This window comes from Phacochoerus africanus, chromosome 9, assembly GCF_016906955.1.
Source record: "Phacochoerus africanus isolate WHEZ1 chromosome 9, ROS_Pafr_v1, whole genome shotgun sequence".
Lineage (NCBI taxonomy): Eukaryota > Metazoa > Chordata > Mammalia > Artiodactyla > Suidae > Phacochoerus > Phacochoerus africanus.
The window spans coordinates 105,974,356-105,998,151 of NC_062552.1; the positions used below are offsets into that span (position 1 = coordinate 105,974,356).

General features: G+C 37.9%; 1 protein-coding gene across 5 annotated transcripts in view; it reads right to left on the reverse strand.

Moving 5' to 3' along the window:
* Positions 1–23,796, reverse strand: part of CEP128 (centrosomal protein 128) — a 424,380-nt gene that overhangs the window by 17,529 nt on the left and 383,055 nt on the right. For all 5 annotated transcript variants that reach the window (XM_047795264.1, XM_047795267.1, XM_047795266.1 and 2 more), the window contains 2 exons: positions 6,814–6,891; positions 4,879–4,992 (listed from right to left, as the gene is read on the reverse strand). In XM_047795264.1, the coding sequence (XP_047651220.1) occupies positions 4,879–4,992; positions 6,814–6,891 (192 nt within the window). The remainder of the gene's footprint in view (positions 1–4,878; positions 4,993–6,813; positions 6,892–23,796) is intronic.

Below are 23,796 nucleotides of genomic sequence, written 5' to 3' on the forward strand. Positions count from 1 at the left end.
GAACTGAATTCTAAATATAAACTTTTACATCAGGCTTTGTCCAGTTACCTTGGTAAGCTTAGTATAATATTACATTATGCTCTCAGCATCTGTGGACATTGGTCCTGCTGAAAATCTTGATAGGTTTCTAGAAATCTGATCATTTTAGTCCTGGTGTTTGCCACAGGAGTAGACAGCAGGAAATGGCTCTAGCCTGGATTGAAAGAGAATCTGACTTGCACACTTTCTGTTAAACTTCCCCTCCACCAGCAACGTGCCCACTCATATTGGATGTCTCACTGCCTTCCTATATCAGCAACAACATGAGAGAAACCAGTTGCCAACATGGTGTTGCTATTCCAACAGCTATTTATCTGTCAACAGTAAAACAGTCAGGGTTCTACAACTGCAATGCTAATAGGGATCCTCTTCCAAACAGATGTGAATAAAATACTTGTCATCACAAGCCTCTTTTCAAAAGACTTTAGAGTATCTTTCTTCTCTGAACACCCACTGCAGTTTATTGGGGCCACCATTACAGTATCTATCCCTTTCTCCTTTGCACTATAGTTGTTTGTGTGAAGACTCTGAATACCCAAGGATTGGTAATGAGTTTTCTTATTATGCCATTCTCTCTAGCTTTCAGTACAGTGCCCAGTACACAGGGGAAACTCAATAAATGTTTGCTGACTGTTGTATTTAACAACAATAACAAAAAGATGAATGTCTTACAATTAGAACAGAAGCTCTAAAAAAGGCAGAGATCTTTGTTTTGTTCACTGATGTGAATGCCATATACTCAAAAAGTTCCTGGCATCTGGCTGAAACTCAATAAATGTTTACTGAATGAATGCAAAAGTATTAGGACTTTCCAAAGAACTTGGGCAGTATTTATTTCACCAATAAATAAAGAGAGAGTATTTACATAATGTGTAAAGGAAGTATTAAGAGTAGGTTGGTAATGTCTCCTCCCTAGCTCAGGAGTTGGCAAACTTTTCCCATAGAGGGCCTGATAGTAACTATATCTGGCATTGTGGGCCACACAATTTCTGCTGCAATTACTCAACTCTATGAGTGTGAAAGCAGCTGTAGACAACACATGAATAAAAGAATGTGGCTGTATTCCAATAAAACTTTATTTACAAAAGCGGTCAGCAAGCAAAATTTGGCCCATGGGTGATAGTTTGCCAAACTGTGCCCCAAAACAACTGTGCAAGAATTATCTATTATGATTAAGACAACTAGACAACCATTCCCTACTTGAAGATCATGCCTTCTGCATTTTTGTACATCCTGCCAGCCTACCTCCAAAAGGTAGTGCAGTATTTTGCAATATAATATCTGTACAGTTTCTGTTTGTTGTATTAAACTGAATCCTATACTAACTGATTTCCTGTAACCACACTTTCCAGTAGCAAGTGCCTTTTCTTTCTTTTCTTTCTTTTTTTGGTCTTTTTAACCTGTTTTTTCTCTCTTTTTTTTTTTTTTTTTTTTTTTAGGGCCACACCAGCAGCATATGGAGATTCCCAGGCTAGGGGTCAAGTTGGAGCTGTAGCTGCCAACCTATGCCACAGCCACAGCAATTCCAGATCTGAGCTGGGTCTGCGACCTGCACCATAGCTCATGGCAACGCTGGATCCTTGACCTGCTGAGCCAAGGCCAGGGATTGAACCCGTAACCTCATCGTTCCTAGTCAGATTCGTTTCCACTGAGCCACTATGGGAACTCCAGCAAGTGCCTTTTCTTTTAAATCTGTTCTAGCAAAAATATGGGAGAAGTTAAGAGCTGGTGAAATAATGTCTTATGAAAGTGATGTAGTAAATGGGACCCCTTACCCCTTGATAGAAAGCACACCAATGTATCTTATTTGAAGCATTTTCTTCAGAATGTTAATGGTTAATCAGAAGTCGCTTTTCTGATTATACATGAAGCCAAGAAATTAACAACTTTTTCACAGCTCATATGAGCCCATGTTTCTTTGGAAGCTGCCTCCCCTCTCATTCATGATCAATAACTTATTTTCATAAAAAGCATATAAGCATATGATCACTGGTATCTACAATTCACAAAAATGTTCTCTCAAATTTTTCTCAACAATGACTGAAAAAAAAATGTGATATTCTCATGAGTTGTGTTAGATCACTGCATTATTTCAGGCCAGACATCTGCTACACATGATGATAATCTACTTATTCATCACTGAAATGGCTCAACATTTAAAAATATTTAAATATTGCTAATGTGGAACACTGTCATCATAAAATGTGCCTTGTGGCTCTTTCCTATATTTGTACTACCTATTTGCAAAATTCTCAAACTTATTTCTCATTTTGATAAGTGCTGGCCTCACACACCAGGCTCGATTTCCTCTTCAGCTGTAAATGTAATTTTGAAGAGAGCTCCAATGAGATTACTTGCCGAACATGTTAAACATTCATAGCTTTGCCATATGCTGTTATGGAAATTGTATTGATTTATAGCAATTTGGGTGTCACTAGATAGCACTGATTCACCTGATACTGAATCTAACTGTATTGAGAAATAATGTTTCCAATATTTCATTTGCATCTAGACCTCTACTGAACAAAGAGGTATATATTGGGTTTATGTATTTTTGGAGATAACTGACTTTTCTTTATTAAAGATACAGCTCTACATTTGGTGATGTCTAAAAAAATGAAGGAATATCAAGTCCAAATTTACGCTATTATAGCCTGGTGGTCAAAAATATAGATTCTTGATTCCAGGCAGATTTGGGTTATAAACCCGATTAAACCACTGAATTGTTCTATAACCTTGTTTCCTTCAATAGCAAGAAAGGAAAAATAATGGTGCCAACCCTGACAGGGTGGCTGTGAGGATTAAATGAGATAATGCACATAAAGCATGAGATACCTACAAAAAGGTACAGTATATGTAGTTTGTATAGTTTATACAATTTGCTCTAATACATGATACATAATGATTAGCTATTATTATCAGCTATTGTTGCCCGAGACTTGAACTTCTGTTTAACATCAGTGTCACACCTTCAAGGGATGGAGAAATGCTTGAGTATATGGGACCTGATGAGAATGCTTGGAAGACCATTTACTGAATTTAAAATTTGCCATATGAAGAGTTCCTGTCATGGCGCAGTGGAAACAAATCCGACTAGGAACCATGAGGTTGCAGGTTTGATGCCTGGCCTTGCTCAGTGGGTTAAGGATCCGGCGTTGCCGTGAGCTGTGGTGTAGGTCACAGATGCGGTTCAGATCTGGCTGTTGCTGTGACTGTGGTGTAGGCCGGCAGCTGTAGCTTTGATTAGACCCCTAGCCTGGGAACCTCCATATGCCGCAGGTACAGCCCTAAAAAGACAAAAGTAAAAATAAATAAATAAATAAATAAAATAAAATAAAATAAAATTTGCCGTATGAGACAACATGGTCACTATTATAGTCAATAATACCAATCTATTTAAAAAAGGTAAAAAAAGCACAAAGTCACAAGACACCCTTTTTACAATAAGGGTATATATGATGTAGCATAATTATGTTAAGATTTTTTTAGGATGGGGGAAGTGAAATGCATTTTAAACACTAAGGGCAGGACTAATGAAAATAAACACTGTCTTTTTTTTTAATAATATATATATGTATATATATTTTTTGTCTTTTTAGGGCCATACCCATGGCATATAGAGGCTCCCAGGCTACAGGTCAAATCAGAGCTGTAGCTTCTGGCCTATGCCGTAGCTACAGCAATGCCTGATTTGAGCCGAGTCTGCAACCTACACCACAGCTCACGGCAACACCAGATCTTTAATTCACTGAGCAAGGCCAGGGATTGAACCTGCGTCCTCATGGATGCTAATCAGATTCGTTTTTGCTGAGCCATAACGGAAACTCCCAATGAATACTGTCTTTATATCCACCAGGCATCCTATCCAATTACATTCAGCGGGGAGAAGACGCATCTTAAAAATAATTCTATTTGGCTGAAATAAGTGACTGTATACAGATAATGAATATTCATGCATATTGAATCTGTAAGAACATAAAAAAAGTCAGAAGAATTTTTGGCTTTTTTTTCCCTAAATTGACTTGGAGCATACTCTAGGTCAATGTTCTCAATGCGGGGCAATTCTGCTCTCTCAGGGATATTTGACAATGTCTGGAAATGCTTTTTCGGATGACACAACCTGGGTAGGGAAAGCTACTGGAATCTAGTGAGTAGATTCCAGGGATGCTGCTAAATATCCTAAATGCCTAGGACAGCTTCTACCATAAAGAATCATCTAACACAAACATCACTGATGCTGAGGCTAAGAAGCCCTGCTCTAGGCTAATAACCATTCAAGGTCAAATGAGTTTAACGTCACCCACACCCCACATGGATCTTGGGAAGACACTAGGGAATGATAGGTGTTTTGTCCATATGGTCAAATCTTACCAGTCTCTGTGTTGGTTCTACATTAATGACTCACAGACTGAAGCAGTAAGAATGGAATGACTATAAATGCCAAGGCTATAAAATACTGTAGGTTACTTTACCTACTGAGGACTTTAGTACCAAAAGTAGTTGGACTTAGACTTTGAGGAGCGCAACCATTCACACTTTAACCAACCAAGAGACCTGGAGGTTCCTGGCTCAGGATTTCTTAGGCAGCATCAATTCCCATAGACAAACAACCTATAAATCCACAATGGCATAAACTTAAAGATCAGTTCTCAGGTAAAAAGTTATAAGCACAGTCTTTGGATTTTTATTCTCTACTTCTACAAACTTGAAAATCTATCTTCTACATCAAGAACTTTTGCTTTTTATAAGTACCCTTACCCTGAAGGGGCTGCTTAGAAAGTTGTAGCCATAAACATGAATGATAACCAAAGACTGAAAGTGTATAACGAAGGACATTACTTTGAAGTTTGGGATTCTGTACATGGTGTCATCCTGGCGCTGCTGAAGAGACTCTCTGGAAAATCTGTATCTAGAATATCTCCCGTCACTTCTCTCAGATAAACTGCGGGAATCCTGGAAAAACAACAAAGGTAGATGAAAGAAAAACCAGTGCTTGAAATTGGAATAAGAAAGTAGATATGTAGATATTAAATTATCATAAGCATTTAGAGAGATACATAGAAGAATGATAGGTTCCCAAGGATAAAGAAGGAAATGGTCACTTTGGATGCCGCTATAAAAATAAAAACATGGTACCACACTGATTATTTGCGTTTTTCATGGCTAGCCCCCATGCCAGTCTGAAATGACTGACACACTTTAGTTGAAGGGAAAAAGGGCTACATAATAGTGAGTTGTCTGGAGATGGTATTTAATGACACCATGTCACTTTTGGATGTTGTATACTGGTCCCTTGAAATAATACTTGGCATTAAAATAATTTCTTTCTTCAACATTCTACCTTTTAACTATCATATCACATAGATTTTTAAGCTTAGGGACAGTTCAACAGCGCTTAAAAGCATAAAAAGATTCAGGATATAGACTGCACATATGTAATCAAATCACAGAAAGAATTGAAACTTCAGCAAAATTTACTAGAAATACTTGTTTTTATTCTATATGTGGTATTCTAGATTTCTTGATGTGTCAGCTCAACCTAGATCCTACTGAAAAATGTATAGTTATTGAATGGCAAAATACACTTAATAAAAGGTAGTTTTAAGACAGTGTAGACCTTGAAAGTCACATCATATCAGTTCCTCCAATAAATCAACATGGCATGATCTGGCTATATTGCCTACTCACTATATCTGCAAATAATATGTTAGAGTTAAGGAGAATCTAAATATAACATGTTATATTTTAAATCCAAAAGCGAAATAAGGGGCTAAATGGTTTTCAAGGAGAAACCCTCATCTTTCTTTAGTTCTACAAGGTCAAGAAATTACAAATCACTGAAACCATTCATTTCATATCTATCCCTAGGGGACATGTGAAGATGTTGTCTGGTCTGGCCCTTGTTTGGCAAGACTAGGTGGCAGGGTTATTCGCTTTGCATCTCCTCTGTGAGGAACTTAAAAAAAAAATGGCAGTAGGTAAATCCACATACATAATTAATTGGCTTGATAATGAAATCCTTTGTGGTTAGAGTTCTATCAATAAATAGCATTGGAAGGAGTTCCCATGTGGCTCAGTGGGTTAAGAACCAGATTAGTATCCATGAGGATGAGGGCTTGATCCCTAGCCTTGCTCAGTGGGTTAAGGATCTGGTATTACAGTGAGCTGTGGTGTAGGTCGCAGAAGCAGTTTGGATCCTACGTTGCTGTGGTATAAGCCCGCAGCTGCAGCTCCGATTTGACCCCTAGCCTGGGAACTTCCATATGTCTCAGGTATGGCCCTGAAAAAAAAAAAAAAGTATTGGTTATAAAATCTAATATTCTATGTGGATTTGAATGCATATACTGACATATAGGGATAACCTATGCACTATCATGTTTCTAAGACAAACAGTACTTTGGAAATTTATAATTTAAAAAAGAAGATAATTCATAAGTTGAAATTGCTAATCAGAAAGTTAAATATCACCAACGTAATGAATAATTCCTCTTAACTCTTAGGTTTTTCTAAATTATGATTAAAGTTTTAGGGGGCCAAATGACCTTCTGGTGATAGGATAAAAGTCTCCATTTTCCTATATTGTGCTTTATAAGTTCTATTATTTTCAATCCTGGCTTCACAAATGTCAATAAACTCTGCTAAGACAGTGTTAAAAGTCCCCAATGTTTTTTGGTCTTTTCTCCCCACCCTACAATTTTCTTTGCACATCAGGAAGATGTCAGGTGTTCTCATTCAGAAAAAAATAGTGAAAGAGACAAGCCAACTCTTTCTCACTCTGAAGCCTTTGAAATCTTCTAGTAGGCTCAGTTTCTCAGGCACAGACTCCAGATGGTCCAAGGCCACTCGGGTACTCTAGAAAACACAAGGCAAGCAAACATAAAAAATTGATTGATCCTCTGAGAAACCAACTGCTAAAAATCAGTGGTACAATTGGTATAAGCAGTTTAAGCTGTAGATTTAGAGAGTTAAATAAGAACAAATATAATAGTATTCCTAAGATTAATATATCTTTCTAAATCAGAAATTTTTTTTCAAAAAGTATGAGATACATTTGCAAGACTGACCCAGATGTAAAACTTCTCTTAAATAATAGCTTTCAGCTAATATGCTATTAAACTTTCTATACAGAATTTCATATTAGTATTAATTTACAAACCTGCTTCAGTGAACATGAGAAATAAATCACAAAGTAATAATAAGAAGTATTTGCAGTTACTTATCTATGGAGCATATTACTGCAGTTTTGTAGTAACTTTATCTATGGAACATATTACAGATACTTTTATGTTGCCATTATAAAGAATAAAAGACTTCTTAACAATTATTTTAGTTAAAAAGGTAAAGAGCAGTTCTCAAAAGACTTTGAAGAAATATCTAAAATTAAATATTTGCGACAGGGATAAAAAGTCAATTGTTGATTACAAATCAACATCTTATACAATCTTTAATTAGCTAGACACTGACTTATACATACCAATATATTCATTAAGAGGGAATGACCTGAAAATTATTTCAAAGCCAATGTTGAACTAAGAGGTTAAACTGTAGGTAGCCTTGAGACCAGAGACGGTATCATATGCACCTCTGTATTCTTATTCCTGTCACAGGGCAGGCACATAGATACTAGCTTTTCAATGTAAAATGAGTTATAATTATTCAATGAAATAAAAAAAAAAGCTATGACTAGAGATGGGAAGAAAGGGAAGTATCCTGCAAGAACCTGGACATAAGTTTGCACAGAGCTTTTGAGAAGTTAGTGACCACCCAACATTCCACGTGTTCCCTGACATCTCCTAAGTGAATGGTTCTGCACAACAGATTGTGAATGAAAGCGGCACCTGTCACTTCTGGACGGAGACAGTTAAGGGTCTGTGTGCTCCTGCCTCCATCTTAGACTTGGCCATGAGGACCCTGGAGGCCACATGCTCCAGATGTCACAGCTGCAAGAGAGAGGAGAGCTGCACACCACAGTGGACTTTGAGTGAAAAATCAACTTTTATGTGTTAGGCCGTAAGATTTCAGTTTTAGTTTATGCATTGGTTACCAATGCATGGCACAGAATTTATTGTGAATAATACCTGAGAATTACATAATTAAACTGAGGCTAACCAGGGTGAATGGCTTCCCCACCCCACTCCCCACTTCTTGGTGGAAAGAAGCTCCAAATTATAAGGATATGGAGGCTTTTTAACAGGGGGAGGTCAACTTTTCTGGAACTCAACAGGGTTAGAAAAGGGTGTTCCTTTTTTTTTTTTTTAAAGTACTCTTTAGGGCTGCACATGGTGGCATATGGAAATTCCCAGGCTAGGGATTGAAATGGAGCAGCTGCTGCCAGCCTACACTGCAGCCACAACAACACGGGATCTGAGCCGCATCTGCAACCTACACCACAGGTCACGACAACACCATCCTTAAGCCACTGAGTGAGGCCAGGGAATGAACCCGCATCTTCATGGATACTAATCAGTTTTGATTCCACTGCACCACAACAGTAACTCCAAAACTGGTGTTCTTATCATCTGGTATATCGACACTTACTCTTTTTTTCCTTTTTTTTTTTTTTGGCTTTTTAGGGCCACACCCACAGCATATGGAGGTTCCCAGGCTAGGGTTGAGTTGGAACCGTAGCTGCCAGTCTATGCCACAGTCACAGCAATGTCAGACCTGAGCTACATCTGCGACCTACACCAAAGGTCACCCCCATGCTGGATCCTTAACCCACTGAGCAAGGTCAGGAGTCAAACCCTCAACCTCATGGGCCCTAGTTGAGTTTGTTAACCACTGAGCCACAAGACGAACTCCAAGCCTTCCTATTTATTTTAAATCCTCTTCTCATTTGATGCTGTTTTCTGCCTTTACCTCCAATCCAGAGCTTCTCTGCAGCATATGCTTTATGTCTCCAGGGTTTGTGGAGGAGCAGGATGGGGACAGAGAGTGGAGGGCCAAACTCCTCCTTGAAGACACTTTCAGTGTACTCATTTCCACTCTCTTCTGTAATAGGAGGGCACCACCAATTGAAAAGCCTTTCTGGAATTCTGCAGGGTGAATAAAATTTGCCTCCCATACCTAGCCTCTGGACAGGCATTTGGGTTTCACCTTCTCTGTTCTGAGTCATTTTTACCTTTTTTCTTTCAATATTCTTTGACTTGGAGTTATAGATGTCTTCTAGTTGTCAACATGTAAACCACTGTTTCTATTTCTTCATATTCTTATTTTTCTACTACGATTTTTGAGAGAAGAGTAGAAATATCCTCAGTTCACCATTTTGAAACTGAAAGTTGCACATGCTGTTTCTCCACATTCATCACTTTGCAAGTTCCATTTAAAGGATTTAGTATTTTGTTCCCTCTGCTGAACATTTATATTATTGTTAGTCTTTTTGCAGCATGTGCTAGACTCAAACTGCTACGTATTTTATTTTTTTAATTTTATTTAAGTATAGTTGATTTACAACGTTGTATTGCATGCATTTAAAATGGCTTCATTTAATTCTTTCATATGTAGGAAAGATTCATCAAAATGACACGTTTCTTAACACAGGCCCTAATGTATGTTTAGGGTAACAAGTAGTTTTAGCCACCATATACATTGGATAACATCTTCTTCATAAACAATGGATTCTATAAATTAGTAGTTTTAAAATTTTATTTTCTTTTTTTTCAGCTCATAATTTTTCTCATTCAAAAGTGACCCTCTGAACCTGGGTTAAATATGTTAAACTCACTTTGATTTTAAAATAACCAAATAATCTCTTTCCCTACTGTAAAGTAAGCAGGTTATGTAAATATTTTTGCTTAAATTTTTCAGTCAACCAGGTGATGCATAAAAAAGCTTTTTTCTTGTGTGTTTACACTTACTAGTTTATTCTGAGTATATATTCAAATGGATACTACTTTTTTTGAGTAATCCCTAAAAAATTGCTTGGCTCCCTGTTTCTTAAGTGCAGTTATTTTTCTACCTCCTTCCCTCCCTCACCCTCGTGTCTCCACTAACATCTTTATACTTTCCCATCACCTATTTTCTTTCTTTCTTTTTTTTTCTTTTTGTCTTTTCTAGGGCAGCACCCATGGCATATGGAGGTTCCCAGGCTAGGGGTCTAATCGGAGCCTTAGCCGCCGGCCTATGCCGGAGCCACAGCAACGCTGGATCCGAGCCATGTCTGCAAACTACACCACACCTTATGGCAACGCCAGATCCTTAACCCACTGAGCGAGGCCAGGGATCAAACCCACAACCTCATGGTTCCTAGTTGGATTCGTTACCATTGAGCCACGACGGGAACTCTTCCCATCACCTATTTTCATTGTGATTAGTTTACATCCGATTTATGTCTTGTTACTCAATATCTTGCTCAAAATCAGAAATACTAATACAAATCTTTCTCTTCATCCTTATATTCTAGTCAATTAATTAACACCAAATGTACATCTACATATCACATAAAAATCCTTAAGACATAGATATCACACTTCCTGTTATTTAGGAACTTTTAATTTACTGGAGAGAGAATATGTATATCCAAAAGATGTAAGAATTATACAAAAAAATTAGTTGCATTTATTTTAAGGAACTTATATGTGCAGATGCTGAGATTTCAATGGCATCTGCAACAATAAGATGTGAAGTAATAGAGATAATGACTCCAGGCCTTGGGCATCTCAGGTCTCATAATTTCATGATTAAGTGGTATTTTGGGGAGCACAATTATTTTCTGTCCTTCTCTCTCTATGTACATGTTGGTGTGCTTAAAATTACCGCTTTGGCACACAGAATTAAGTGTATGCATATTCATGTTCAAACTCTTTTTCTTTGTTTGTTTTTTTAATGGAGATTGGCTAGGTTTCTGTGATTAGAGTCTTGTCACACTACATGTCACTTCAAATTCACTTTTCCCCCAAAGCTAACGGTGCTAGAGAGACAAGAACCAACAGCAGGTAGATAGACTAAAAAAGAACCTTGTTGGATTTCAGAGATGCCACTGATAACCTACATAGCATGCTAGTTCTAGAGTCAAATATCTCATGCAGAGTCAGGGAAACTTTATTTTTTAAGTTGGTTAATTATTCCTGCCTTACATAGTCTAATGCTTTAAAGGGCACAGATAAGTCTCTATTGATAGAATTAAAGGAAAAAGTTTTCAAGTTTACTAATAATGGCACTGGCAAATAATAGCTGCTCAGCCTGTCTTTAGTTTTCTTAAATCAACTTTGTAGAACAAAATCAGACATTTACAGAGGGATTTAAAGAAAGAGTGTTTCTCTTTGGAAAATGTTACAAAGTACTAAACTTTATATCAAACTTGAAAATAAAGAGAAATTCACAATTAAGGCTCTATCAAAAAAATACACATTGGAGTTCCCATTGCAGCTCAGAGGGTTAAGAACCCAACTAGTACCCATGCGGATGCAGGTTCAATCTCTAGCCTCAATCAGTGGGTTAAGGATCTGACGTTGCTGCAAGCCTCACTGTGGGTCACAGATGCGACTCGGATCTGGTGTTGCTGTGGCTGTGGTATAGGCCTCAGCTGCAGCTCTGATTCGACCCTAGCCTGGGAACTTCCATATGCTGCATGTGTGGCCCTGAAAAAAATAATACACTAAATTTGGCACTTGGTTTATCTCAGAGGCTTAAGGAGCTGAACTTCCACTGGCCTAGGAGCAGTGGCAACACAAATGATCAATTACTCCTAATCCTGTTTTGTAGGAATGAAAGACTGAACTGTAAAAATATAATTCAATTTTGAATACAATTCTTAATCCTCACATCATCGTTTAGTGTAGATACTATTGTTATCCCCATTTTACAGATCAGGCAACTGAGGACCAAAGAGTAAATAACCTCCTAACAGTCCTGTGGTGGCAAAACAGGTATGCAAACCCAAGCAGTCTGAGTGCAGAAATGGCAGTGTTATTATATAAATGTTTTCACCAACTAAAAAGGATAGCAAACAGAAGCTGTAACAGTGCGTGCTTCACATAAATTCCTAATCCTTCTCTAGTTATCAACTCTTAGCAGCTAGAATTTTGAAGACATGTCCTTGATGAACTTGTTTCTGGAAAAAAAAAAAAGTTTTAAGATTAACCCAGGAGAATTTCATGTTGCCAGTGACAAAGGGTCTGTGCTCAAGACGATGCATCCAAGCATATACATACACACAAGGAATTGGGACATTCTTTCTGTTGATTACAGAACATTAGGAATGACATTGGGTTTTATGATAGTAACACCCCCTCTTTATTTCTGGTAACATTTTGTACTAGAATAGCACACCATCTGGACACGAGAGGTGGTTCAATAAATGTTGGCTGCATAAAGACAAAGGCAGAGTTACCACATTATTATCCACTGAATCTCGGCCTCTGTAAAAACCTAAAAGCAAAAGTTTGCTGTTTCATTTATTTTCTCTAGACTAAGGGCAAGATCAAGTGGTAGAAACAACAGTGAAGTTCAGAAATCCTGTCTATTAGGTCTTAAGCTTTTGCACCTACAGGCATGCTTAGATATCTGTTGAAGAGGGCAATAAATACGTTGGCAATTTTACTACTGTCAAATCTTTAACACACACCAAACTGCTATGGAGTTCAACAGTTTGTGTTGGTCCAAAGTACATTTCTCTTTAGACATTCCTTTGCTTGAGACTTCAGGGAAAGTGAATAATATAGTATGACAACATAAGTAGCAGCAATTAGATATTAGGAGCTTCAGTGCAATTCTCAAATTCTTGTCACCCTTAGAAAAAGCTAACAAAATAGATTTAATCATAGGTATATTTTAGCAAGTATACTTTTCTTTGAAAAAAAAAAAACACATGTGTTTATTTTCTTATTAACAGATAACAGCTATCATTTTCTTATAGTCTGATTAAATTAATATGTTTTGGGGTTTAGATGACAAATATAGGAGATGGTGTCTGTATTTTTATTTAAAAAATAAACATGTGCATTTTGGCACTATACAGATGTTAAATAAATGAGGTTATGAAGTAGTTTATTTGGGTTCAAAAATGCAATTCTGTTTCATTTGGAAAGAGATCCACTGCAAAACTCTTTTGACAAATGGCTGAAAGGCGGTAAAAGACCTGAGTAAACAAATGAAGGAGAGGAAGGGTGAGATCATAAAAAGGATAGACTGTCTGCCTTTTCACTAGTGGTGACTGGATCCAGCACAGCTGTATCAGCTTCATAGGGTCCTCTTTTTATCCAAATGGTATAAGACACTTGCTACAACCAAATGGAAAGTAGCAGAGAATAGGCTGGCAAAGACCTTGTATAGACACACATCCTTCAAAGAGCCCCGGTGCTCAAAGTTATGTGGACTTCTTGGAACATAGGAGGAGTCCTGTTTTTGGATTGGGTACTTTAAGACAGATCTAAACACTTAGAAGTGTTTACGTGTGTCTTGGAGTAAAAGAGTATATAAGGCTTATTTTTTTGTTTGTTTTCTTTTTTCTTTTTTTTTGTCTTTTGTCTTTTTTGTTGTTGTTGTTGTTGTTGTTGTTGCTATTTCTTGGGCCGCTCCTGCGGCATATGGAGGTTCCCAGGCTAGGAGTTGAATTGGAGCTGTAGCCACCGGCCTACGCCAGAGCCACAGCAACACGGGATCCGAGCCTCGTCTGCAACCTACACCACAGCTCACGGCAACGCCGGATCCCTAACCCACTGAGCAAGGGGCAGGGACCGAACCCGCAACCTCATGGTTCCTAGTCGGATTTGTTAACCACTGCGCCACGACGGGAACTCCTTGTTTGTTTTCTTAAATCAGTTAATGCAGCAGCATGACATCAGTGACTATATGTGACCTAAAATCCAGAACTTTCATCAATAACGAATTCTATTTATCTTCATATAATACTACTCTAATCAAAAGTGGTAGATCTCCTTTAAAAAGCACAAATTTATGGAGTTCCTGTCATGGCTCAGTGGTTAACAAACCCGACTGGTATCCATGAGGATGTGGGTTTGATCCCTGGCCTCGCTCAGTGTGTTTGGAATCCAGCATTGCCGTGAGCTGTAGTGTAGGTTGAAGACATGGCTAGGATCCTCAGTTGCTGTGGCTGTGGGGCAGGCCAGCAGCTGTAGCTCTGATTTGACCCCTAGCCTGGGAACCTCCATATGCCACGGGTGCAACCCTAAAAAGACAAAAGACAAAAAAGAGAGCAAAGCACAAATTTATAAAATTTAAGAATAGGTAATGTATCTTGATTGGAAAATTTGGATAAAGAAAGCCTTCAAGGTATTTTCCAACTCTCATTCACAGCGATTTTTTTTCAGTGAAAAATTATATGAAACCTACAGAATCTGTCATTTCTAGATAATTGCTTTCTTGTTTCTGGACATAACTGAATTATAAGTTAGAGTCAACCCATGATCTTACTATTAGCTTAATTTCAATAAGAGAACACCAAGAATGAGCTGGAGAAAGGAAGAGAGAGGAATAAAAAAACACATTTCTTCTCCTTGAGGTTCCCTCTTTAAATATTTTTCTTGACACTCCCTGATATAAAGGGAAAAAAAAATACAAAGAACAGCGAGAACTTTATTGTTCTCTGTATGCTAAACAATAAATTAGCCTTCACAACTGGTCTACAAGGAAGAGGGTCTTGAGATCCACACTTTAATTCTGTGAAATCACTTTATTTTTTAAAATTGAGGAGTTCCCGTCGTGGCGCAGTGGTTAACAAATCCGACTAGGAACCATGAGGTTGTGGGTTCGATTCCTGCCCTTGCTCAGTGGGTTAAGGATCTGGCATTGCCATGAGCTGTGGTGTAGGTTGCAGAAGCGGCTCGGATCCTGCGTTGCTGTGGCTCTGGTGTAGGCCGGCAGCTACAGCTCCGATTAGACCCCTAGCCTGGGAACCTCCATATGCCATGAGAGCGGCCCTAGAAAAGGCAAAAAGACAAAAAATAGAAATAAAAAAAATAAAATAAATAAAATAAAATTGAAAGCTAAATATACTAAACGAAGAAAAGAAATTTTAGGACTTTTACCCCCCAAATGTAATTGCATGTTAATAATGGGAAAACAGGATAAGGGCTTCCTGAAAGAGACCAAGTTTAGCAATTTCTACTTAAGGTGGCAGGTACAGAAATGATGCTTGTAGACTGACTTCCCCCAGTCATGTATTTCAGGGTGACTGATGGACACAGTGGTACGGTGGAAGAGATGCTGAACCCAACATCAGTGGAGATGCTCAGTGACAGTGATGGTACCTGTATTTTGTGGTTTGGGATGTATCACTTTCCTCTGGCCTTCTAAATTTCAGTATTTTTAGTATTTGCAAAATGGGGATAAATAAGCCTTTTTTTTTTTTTTAGGGCTGCACCTGCAGCATATGAAAGTTCCCAGGCTAGGGGTCAAATCGGAGCTGCAGCCGCTGGTCTATGCCACAGCCACAGCAACGCCGGATCCGAGCTGAGTCTGCAACCTATACCTCAGCTCACAGCAATGCTGGATCCTTAACCGAGCGAGGCCAGAGATTGAACCCATATCTTCATGGATCCTCGTCGTGTTCATTAACCACTGAGCCACAAAGGGAACTCCCAGTATAAATAATCTTTATTATCTCATGCTCACAGGGTGACTATCTAATAAGAGTAAATGTGAAAGTGCCTTGAAAACTGTCAATTACTTTCTAAACAGCCAGTACCAATAAATAAATAAATAAATAAATAAATAAATAAAATGATTCCATGAGATACTGTCAACTCTAATAACTCTCAAATGGAGAACAGGAGGTCAATGACAATCTAAAATTTTATCTAATAAAAATTAGTCAACAGAGTACAAAGAAGTAACAAGGCGAATGTAATTAAAACTACAATCAATATTTAGAAATATATTTACTGTTCTACAGACATCATCCAACATGAAGGAAGGGAAGGGTAATGGCACATAAATTGCTTTGTACATACTGTGCCCTCAGTGGAGAATGTTCCCTCCAGTCTCCTTACCTGGTTAAAACTCCCCCGACCCCCTAACATTAGGTTCAGTTTCAAGCATACAGGAAATCTGAAAGAAATTTACAGAGATCCCCCAAAAACCTAACACCTAGATTCTACTACTAACATTTTTTTATTTTTGCTTTATCATGTATTAACCCGTCTATCCATTAACCCAACTTATTTTTTAGATGCATTACAAAGTAAACTGTGTACATTAGTACACTTTTCTCTAAAGACTTCAACATGCATTTCATTAATTCCACTTGAATATTTTTAATGCAACATTTACACTAATTTGTAATGAAATATACAAATTTTAAGTGAACTGGTTAACTTTTATTATCTTTGTTTTTTGGCTTCACCGTCAGCATGTGGAAGTTCCCAGGCCAGGTATCAAATCCATGGCACAGCAGTGACCTGAGCTACAGCAGTGATCTAAGCTACTTCAGTGACAATGCTGGATACTTAACCCACTGAGCCACCAGGGAACTCCAACTTTTATTATCTTTTATCACTTCGGTAGGGAAGGCTTGTAAACAAGCTTGCAGTTACATCATGAGTCTTTCCTTCACAACACTTATCAGAGTTGTAAAGTTTCTATTTATTTGCATGATTATTTGATTAATGCTTATGTGGACATGGCAATAAGCATCATAGGGCTGGGGAATGTCTGTCTTTGTTCATCACTATCCTCCCAGTATCCCACTCAGTGCTTCCACAGACAAGGTATTCAATAACTGCTTCTTGAATGAATAAATGAATCTTATTTAATGAAGGGAAGGGTTGTATCCATTTATTCAATCTGCAAATGTTTATTAAATGCCTACTCTGTGGCAGACACTACAGGTGAGCTGAATGAGAACACAAGATGAGGCCAAAGATGCCAGTTATAGGATCTCGGAGAGCCTTTGAGGTCACAGTGAAGTTTTCATATTTAGTTTTGAGTGAGACAGAAGGTCTTTTGAGGGTATTGAGCAGAGGTGGGACATGCTCCAAAAGGAACCTATGATGTTGTCTGCAGACTGTTGGTCCCTAAGCTCCCAGCAAGAGAAGGCTGCCGGAGTTAGGGAGTAATGAGAGGCGGGGAGTGTGGCAACCACGCCCAGGCCAGGGACCTGCTGAGCAGTGGAAACTCTGAGACCCACTTCAGGGTGCCACTTGGGTGGAGCTCCCTGAGCTTATTGGGAGACGGTACTGAATCTCCAGAAGAACCGATGGTGCCGTACCAAAAGCTTGATTTGCTCCAAATACTCTTACATCTCAAGAACACATATTCTGATCATACGCTCCTGAATATGTCCTACATGTACTCACAAAATGGCTTTTCTAATACTGTTAGACTATTTAGATTAATTAGATTATATTTTTATTTGTGGTAACCTTCTGTTTGAGAACAGCAGGGTATATCTGCGGCAGAAAGGTATAGTGGAAAAGATGACAGACTAGCAACCAGGAGATAGAAAGTTAGATCTCGTGTCCAGTTGTAGACCATCTGTACGAACTTGGGAAAAGCTTTTGACATGTGAGCCTCAACTTCTAAGTCAGGAAAATGGGCAAGTAGGATCTGAAATCTCTAAGAGCCCTTTGGGATCTAGTTTTAGTCTACTGTAGCTTTAAGTTCTACCCACAGTAGGCTGGGAGCTTAAAAGCTGGGAGTTGAAAAGAATGAAAAATGGTTTTATAAAGAGAAAGTAGAATAAGGAGAAAACCATGCAGGGATTACTGTTTACCCAAGGGCACCTTCATTATTTTGTGGGAGAAAGCAAAGCTAATGACTACAAAAGGAAAACAGGAAGAAAGACATTTTTGTCTTCTTGGGTTTTGTCCCATTAAATTAATAATTCCAAATATTTGTCATTTTATATTTTTACAACAAATACCTCCAAAAGCAGGCAAAGACCTTGCTTCCCACTTTTTTTCATTTAGTAACTGTCCTAACCAAAAATAAATAAAATTAAAACAGAAAAAAGATAGTATAGTTTTCCCCTCATCTAAATGCTTCTAATTAGCTTCTGATTCTATTACCATAAATGCTATTCTACATTTTTGCTTCTCTCAAAGTTTCCGTGCCATAATGACTTTGCACACTGTGGACAAATAAATGTTGCCTGCCACCAGGCTATCAGCCACTGTAGCCTCCTCTTGACAGTGAAGCCCTGAGGGGAATTCAGGAGGAAATAAACAGGATACTGGCCCTAGATGATAGTCTGTGTTCCAACATATATGGGAAAAGAATCTGAAAAGGAACAGATATATATATATATAAATATATATACAGATATATAGATATAGATTTACTTTGCTGTACACCCGAAACTAACAAATTTCTAAATCAATTATAATCCAATAACATTTATTTTTTAAAGAAGATGCATATCTAAGGAATAATTTCAATGACCCCAGACTCATGCATCTTCTCATACATAGAAAAGCACTAAATCATTAGCTTGAGGTGTCTGTTTTTTGTGACCAGCAGTAATCTTTCACTGTTGGACTACTTTTTTTAAGCAAAAACTTCTATATATCCTGGCTCCTGCCTTACCTCTTTGAAACACTTCCTGGAGTTCCCGTCGTGGCGCAGTGGTTAACGAATCCGACTAGGAACCATGAGGTTGCGGGTTCGGTCCCTGCCCCTTGCTCAGTGGGTTAACAATCCGGCGTTGCCGAGAGCTGTGGTGTAGGTTGCAGACGCGGCTCGGATCCCGCATTGCTGTGGCTCTGGCGTAGGCTGGCGGCTACAGCTCCAATTCAACCCCTAGCCTGGGAACCTCCATGTGCCACGGGAGCGGCCCAAAGAAATAGCAAAAAGACCAAAAAATTAAAAAAAAAAAAAGAAAGAAACACTTCCTCAGGGGTATCTTAGAGGCTGTATCCCAACTATATAGTCCTCAGTAAGGTCACCAAATAAAACATAATTCTCACCTTTAGGCTGTGCTTTTTTTGTTGTTTTTCAGTCAACACGAAGGCCCATCTGTCTGGAATGTTCTCTACACACTGCTTAAGTTAGTTCACTGATTGTCCTTCTGTAAGACTTAACTTGGTCACTCTAACCTCCTGTAACATGGCAGGTAAAAGCATGGGCTCTTCAGCACCTAAGCTGAAACTCTGGTTTAGACATCTATTGTCTCTGAGTGCCTGTGGAAATTCCTGATCCCTCTGCACTGGGACTCAGTTTTTTCAGCTATAAATGGGCATGATAATAATACCCATGATGTAGAGCTATTTTAAGGATCAAGTAAATTAACACTTAAAGTATCCAAAACAGGGAGGGGCACTAGCAGATACTCAGTAAACACTGGCTATTATTACAATGATCATACTAGTTACTATTCTGTGAACATCTCCTCTAAAGCATGGGTTAGTACCCATTTTTAGTGCTTCCTATGCATATACATGCCTCCTGTCACCTGTCTAATAATTTTCTGTGTGTTTACTTATCCCCTTCAGTAGATGGCACATTTCTTAAAGGCAGGACTATATTCTTCCCTGTATTTCCACAATAGATTTTAGTTTTATGAGAAAAACAAAAACCAAAACACTTCTCAAGACAAAGGTCAATAAAGACTCATTTAGAATTTATAAATGTCAGAGTTCCCATCGTGGCTCAGTGGTTAATGAATCCAACTAGGAATCATGAGGTTGCCGTTTTCGATCCCTGGGTTAAGTGGGTTAAGGATCCAGCATTGCTGTGAGCAGTGGTGTAGGTCGCAAACACGGCTCGGATCCTGCACTGCTGTGGCTGTGGGTAGGCTGGCAGCTACAGCTCTGATTAGACTCCTAGCCTGGGAAACTCCATATACTGCAGGTGCAGCCCTGGAAAAGATAAATATATATATATATATATATATATATATATATATATATATGTATATATATATATATAAATGTTGAGGGAAAATATATACAGCACAAAATCATTTTTATTTTTACTTATTTAATTATTTTTTTATGGCTGCAGCTGTGGCATATGGAAGTTCCGGGGCTAGGGGTCGTATCAGAACTACAGCTGCCAGCTTATGCCACAGCCACAGAAACACAGAATCTGAGCCGCATCTGTAACCTACACTGCAGCTTGTGGCAATACCAGATCCTTAACCCACTGAGCAAGGCCAGGATTGAACCATCCTTATGAATACTAGTTGGGTTTTTAGCCTGTTGAGCCAGAAAAGGAGCCCCCCAGCACTAACTATTTTTAAAGGCAGAATTTCATTCCAAAATTGACTTTTTGAGGGCCAGAGAGTATTTTTAAACACATTCGAAATTAAATAAATAATTTGAAATAAATGGAAGAAAACTTAGGGCCAGTAGAGTTAAATGGTCTAGGCAGAGTTAAAGAGAGGGAGATGAGAATACAATCTTTTGTGGACCTAATAAGGTGAACCAGGAAACATGGGATGCGGAGAGTAGCTTCTCCAGTGGATGAGTTGACAGGGACTTATCCATGCAAGGCCATGATGACACTGGACCCAGGGCAGATACTGAGAAATGCTAATCATTTCCCTGAACACTGTGCAAAGCCCTAACCCCAAATCCTCAAGACATGCTAAAGTAGGCAATCACATTTGCCTCTTTCATATTTAACATGGAACAGAGAGTCCTGATATGGAACACTGATAAGGAATGATAATTGTTCTGGCTGAGGTAGGGTCCAGGCTAATTTACTTAAAAGCTCCTTGGTGAGGTGAACATAATTAATCTTCTCTGTTCTCAAAGTACAGGGTTATTTTCTTTTAAAGAGATGTCCTGTGTTCTCAAAGAGAATGACAAAACAAATTAATCATTTTCCATTCCTCCGCACACAGTGCTTGGATGTTGAAAGAGCATGTGAACAGTTAATCCCCCTATATGGATGAGTTTCTGGTGACAGGCAGATCAGATCTAAATAGAAATCAGGCAAGGTATTTTATTTTTATCATTGTGGCTTTGAGACTTAATTCAAAAGTAACCGAGATCAACTCTGCCTATACTTTTAAAGTTTGCTTTCATAATTAATCCTTTTTTTGAACACTCAGAAACACTCTTTTGGATCCTGTACAAAGCATTCCCCTGGCCGACTACTGCCAAAGCCGACAGAAGCAGAGACTATCTAGAATATTTTAAAACTATTGAAAAATCCAACTGATCTCTTAAGAAAACCCATCTACCAGGCCATACTTAGTTCAAAGCACCAATAATTTGAAGTTACAGCAATATATTTTATCGGATAGCCCACCTAAACAACTACTGTTAAAGGAGAATTCTAAACAAGTTGAAGATGCTCTGTTAGGGTATGTCTTGATTGGCTGAACAGAAGAGAAAGAAAGGATAGATGAAATATATGTGAGCAAAAGTATATATTTTAAAATGTTTGTCTAGTTTCTGATTTTCAAACCTAGGATGACAAAGATGGACCGTGAAAGCCAGTGAGCATAATATAGCTGACGATATTATTTGATGAACAAATTCATCTGACATTTGCCACAAACAATTGTTTTCCTGAAACTTCAATTGCTAGAAAGTTTTTTTCTATTTTCCAAATGAAAGCCATGCATTCATTCAATTGGACAACAATGAAGCTTTGTGGCCTGGTGGTTAGTATGAAAAGGAGTTGGTCTTGCCAAAACAATTTGAAATTTTGAACTTAGGCTCCCCTCACCCCCACTTCATTTTAACACACTCAACTAAAATCAAGTTCTGTGGCCTTTACTGGAAACATTAAAATAAAAGAAAGAAAGAAAGAAACCACCACCACCAAAACCAAAAAACCCGAGGTAGCCAAAACCATGTGATTCTGGACATTTAAAGTATTTTATAAAAATTTTAGAAAATATGGAATACTCTGGAAATTAGGCAGGTTTTCACAGCACTTATTATATAGAAACTGGATAGGACATGTAGTCTCTTTATCCAAAAGCATTTACTAAATAAGCACCTATTAGGTTCAAAACAAACTATAACATCACTATATTCTGCTAAAGCTGACCAGATTTAGTTCAAGCATATTCTTTTGGTTCCTGAATGACAATAAATTATTAGGGTAATAAAGAGAAATATTTATATCATATTGTAATTTTTTATTTCCTGCTTTTTATCCAATTAAAATGAAAATTTTCATTTTTGATGGCTGCACTCATCGCATACAGAAGTTCCCAACTCAGGATTAAATCCCAGCCACAGCTGTGACCTATGCCTTAGCTGCAACCTACTCTGTAGCTGTGGCAATGCTGTATCCTTCAACCTGCTGCACCAGGCCAGGGATGGAGCCTAGGCCACCTCAGCAACCTGAGCTCCTACAGTTGGATTCTTAACCCACTGTGCCACAGTGGGAACTCCAGAAAATTTAAGTATAGGGACTATGCCTTACTATTCTTTGAATCTATAATGCCAACATATAATTGCTACTCAATAAATATTTATTGAATTTGGTGCTATAATTGATTTCCAGTCATCCAGTAATTACATACGTGCATTGGTATTTTTTAAATTTGCTAATGTGAAATTGTGGATAATTTATTTTCGATTTGGGAATGACTCCATGGGCTGTCAAGTGAATACAGGTATGCCAGGAGTTCTAGAATATACTCGGCATAATGAAGTTGCAACACTAGCATCAATTACACGAGAAAGGTATTCCGCTTTTTTTTGAGGACTCCTGCTCCTGCTCCCTGTATTTTCTTCACATATTCTAGCTCTAGAACAGGACACCCTGAGGAATACCAGTTAGAAAGAGCAATTGTGAAGTATAATACTGCTTTCCCTGTCCTTTCCTCCCTCCCACTCGACTTTTGTTGGAGGCCAGAAGTGAGAGCTTTGTTCTATATTATTTCTAAGAAGGTGCAGACATAAGTACAGATCACGAACTACTTTAAATGCAAGATCTACTTTAAATACATATGGTCTCTCCCTCTTAAACTTCGAGGGAACCTAGGGCTTTAAAGGAACTTTCTGGAGATGCAAACAAGGTGCCTATTGATAATGAAAACTGAGTCTATCAAATTTACTATAATATCACTTTAAGTCAGTTGCAATTTGCATACTGTGTGAATACAGGAGATTCATTTGTAATAAAAACAAATAAACAGACAACAAAGAAACAAAAAGATGGGAATACAGAATGTCAGTTTGTTCCCAGATCCTGGAACACTCAGTGTTTTGTTTAATCCTTAGCATATCAGTAAAATTAGTCATCTCCATTTACTATTCAGGTCCAATGGGTAAAGTTTTAAAAAGATATTTTAGTTACTTGACAAATACTTTAGAGAACAATAGAAATAGAAAATGTCCATAGTAAAAATGAAATTTTAGTAACAATTTAAGCATGTTACATATTCTCTTGATTTTGAAGGTATGAATGCAATAGGCTACTGAATAATTGTCATCCATGATTCTGGAGAACACCTATCTTGTAAGGACTGATTTCAAATTTCAAGTATATTTCTAATGAATTCTATTTTATCATTACTTCTGACTTGGTCTGTTGCTCTTGCAGATTTAAAACACAATACTTCTAAAAAATGGCAGCTTCTAATTTTTTAAAATTGACAATGCAGTCTTCTTTACTACATAATTAAAGACTTTTTTATTTTTTAGATTTATAAGCATCAATTAGAATGGTCAATCCAACAAAAATTTTCATTTCTGTATTACTTTTTACTTCCAATCACATTTTTATAAAATCTGCTTTTAATGTTCATTAATTGATGAACCACATGAAGTAAATTTTAGTGCACAAACATAACTAAAGATGGAAGAGTACTGTCACACATTGTTTCAGCAAATGCACTGGTCCAAGTTCTTGCTGCAAATACTGCATGATGAAGTCCTCCTTGTTGCAAAA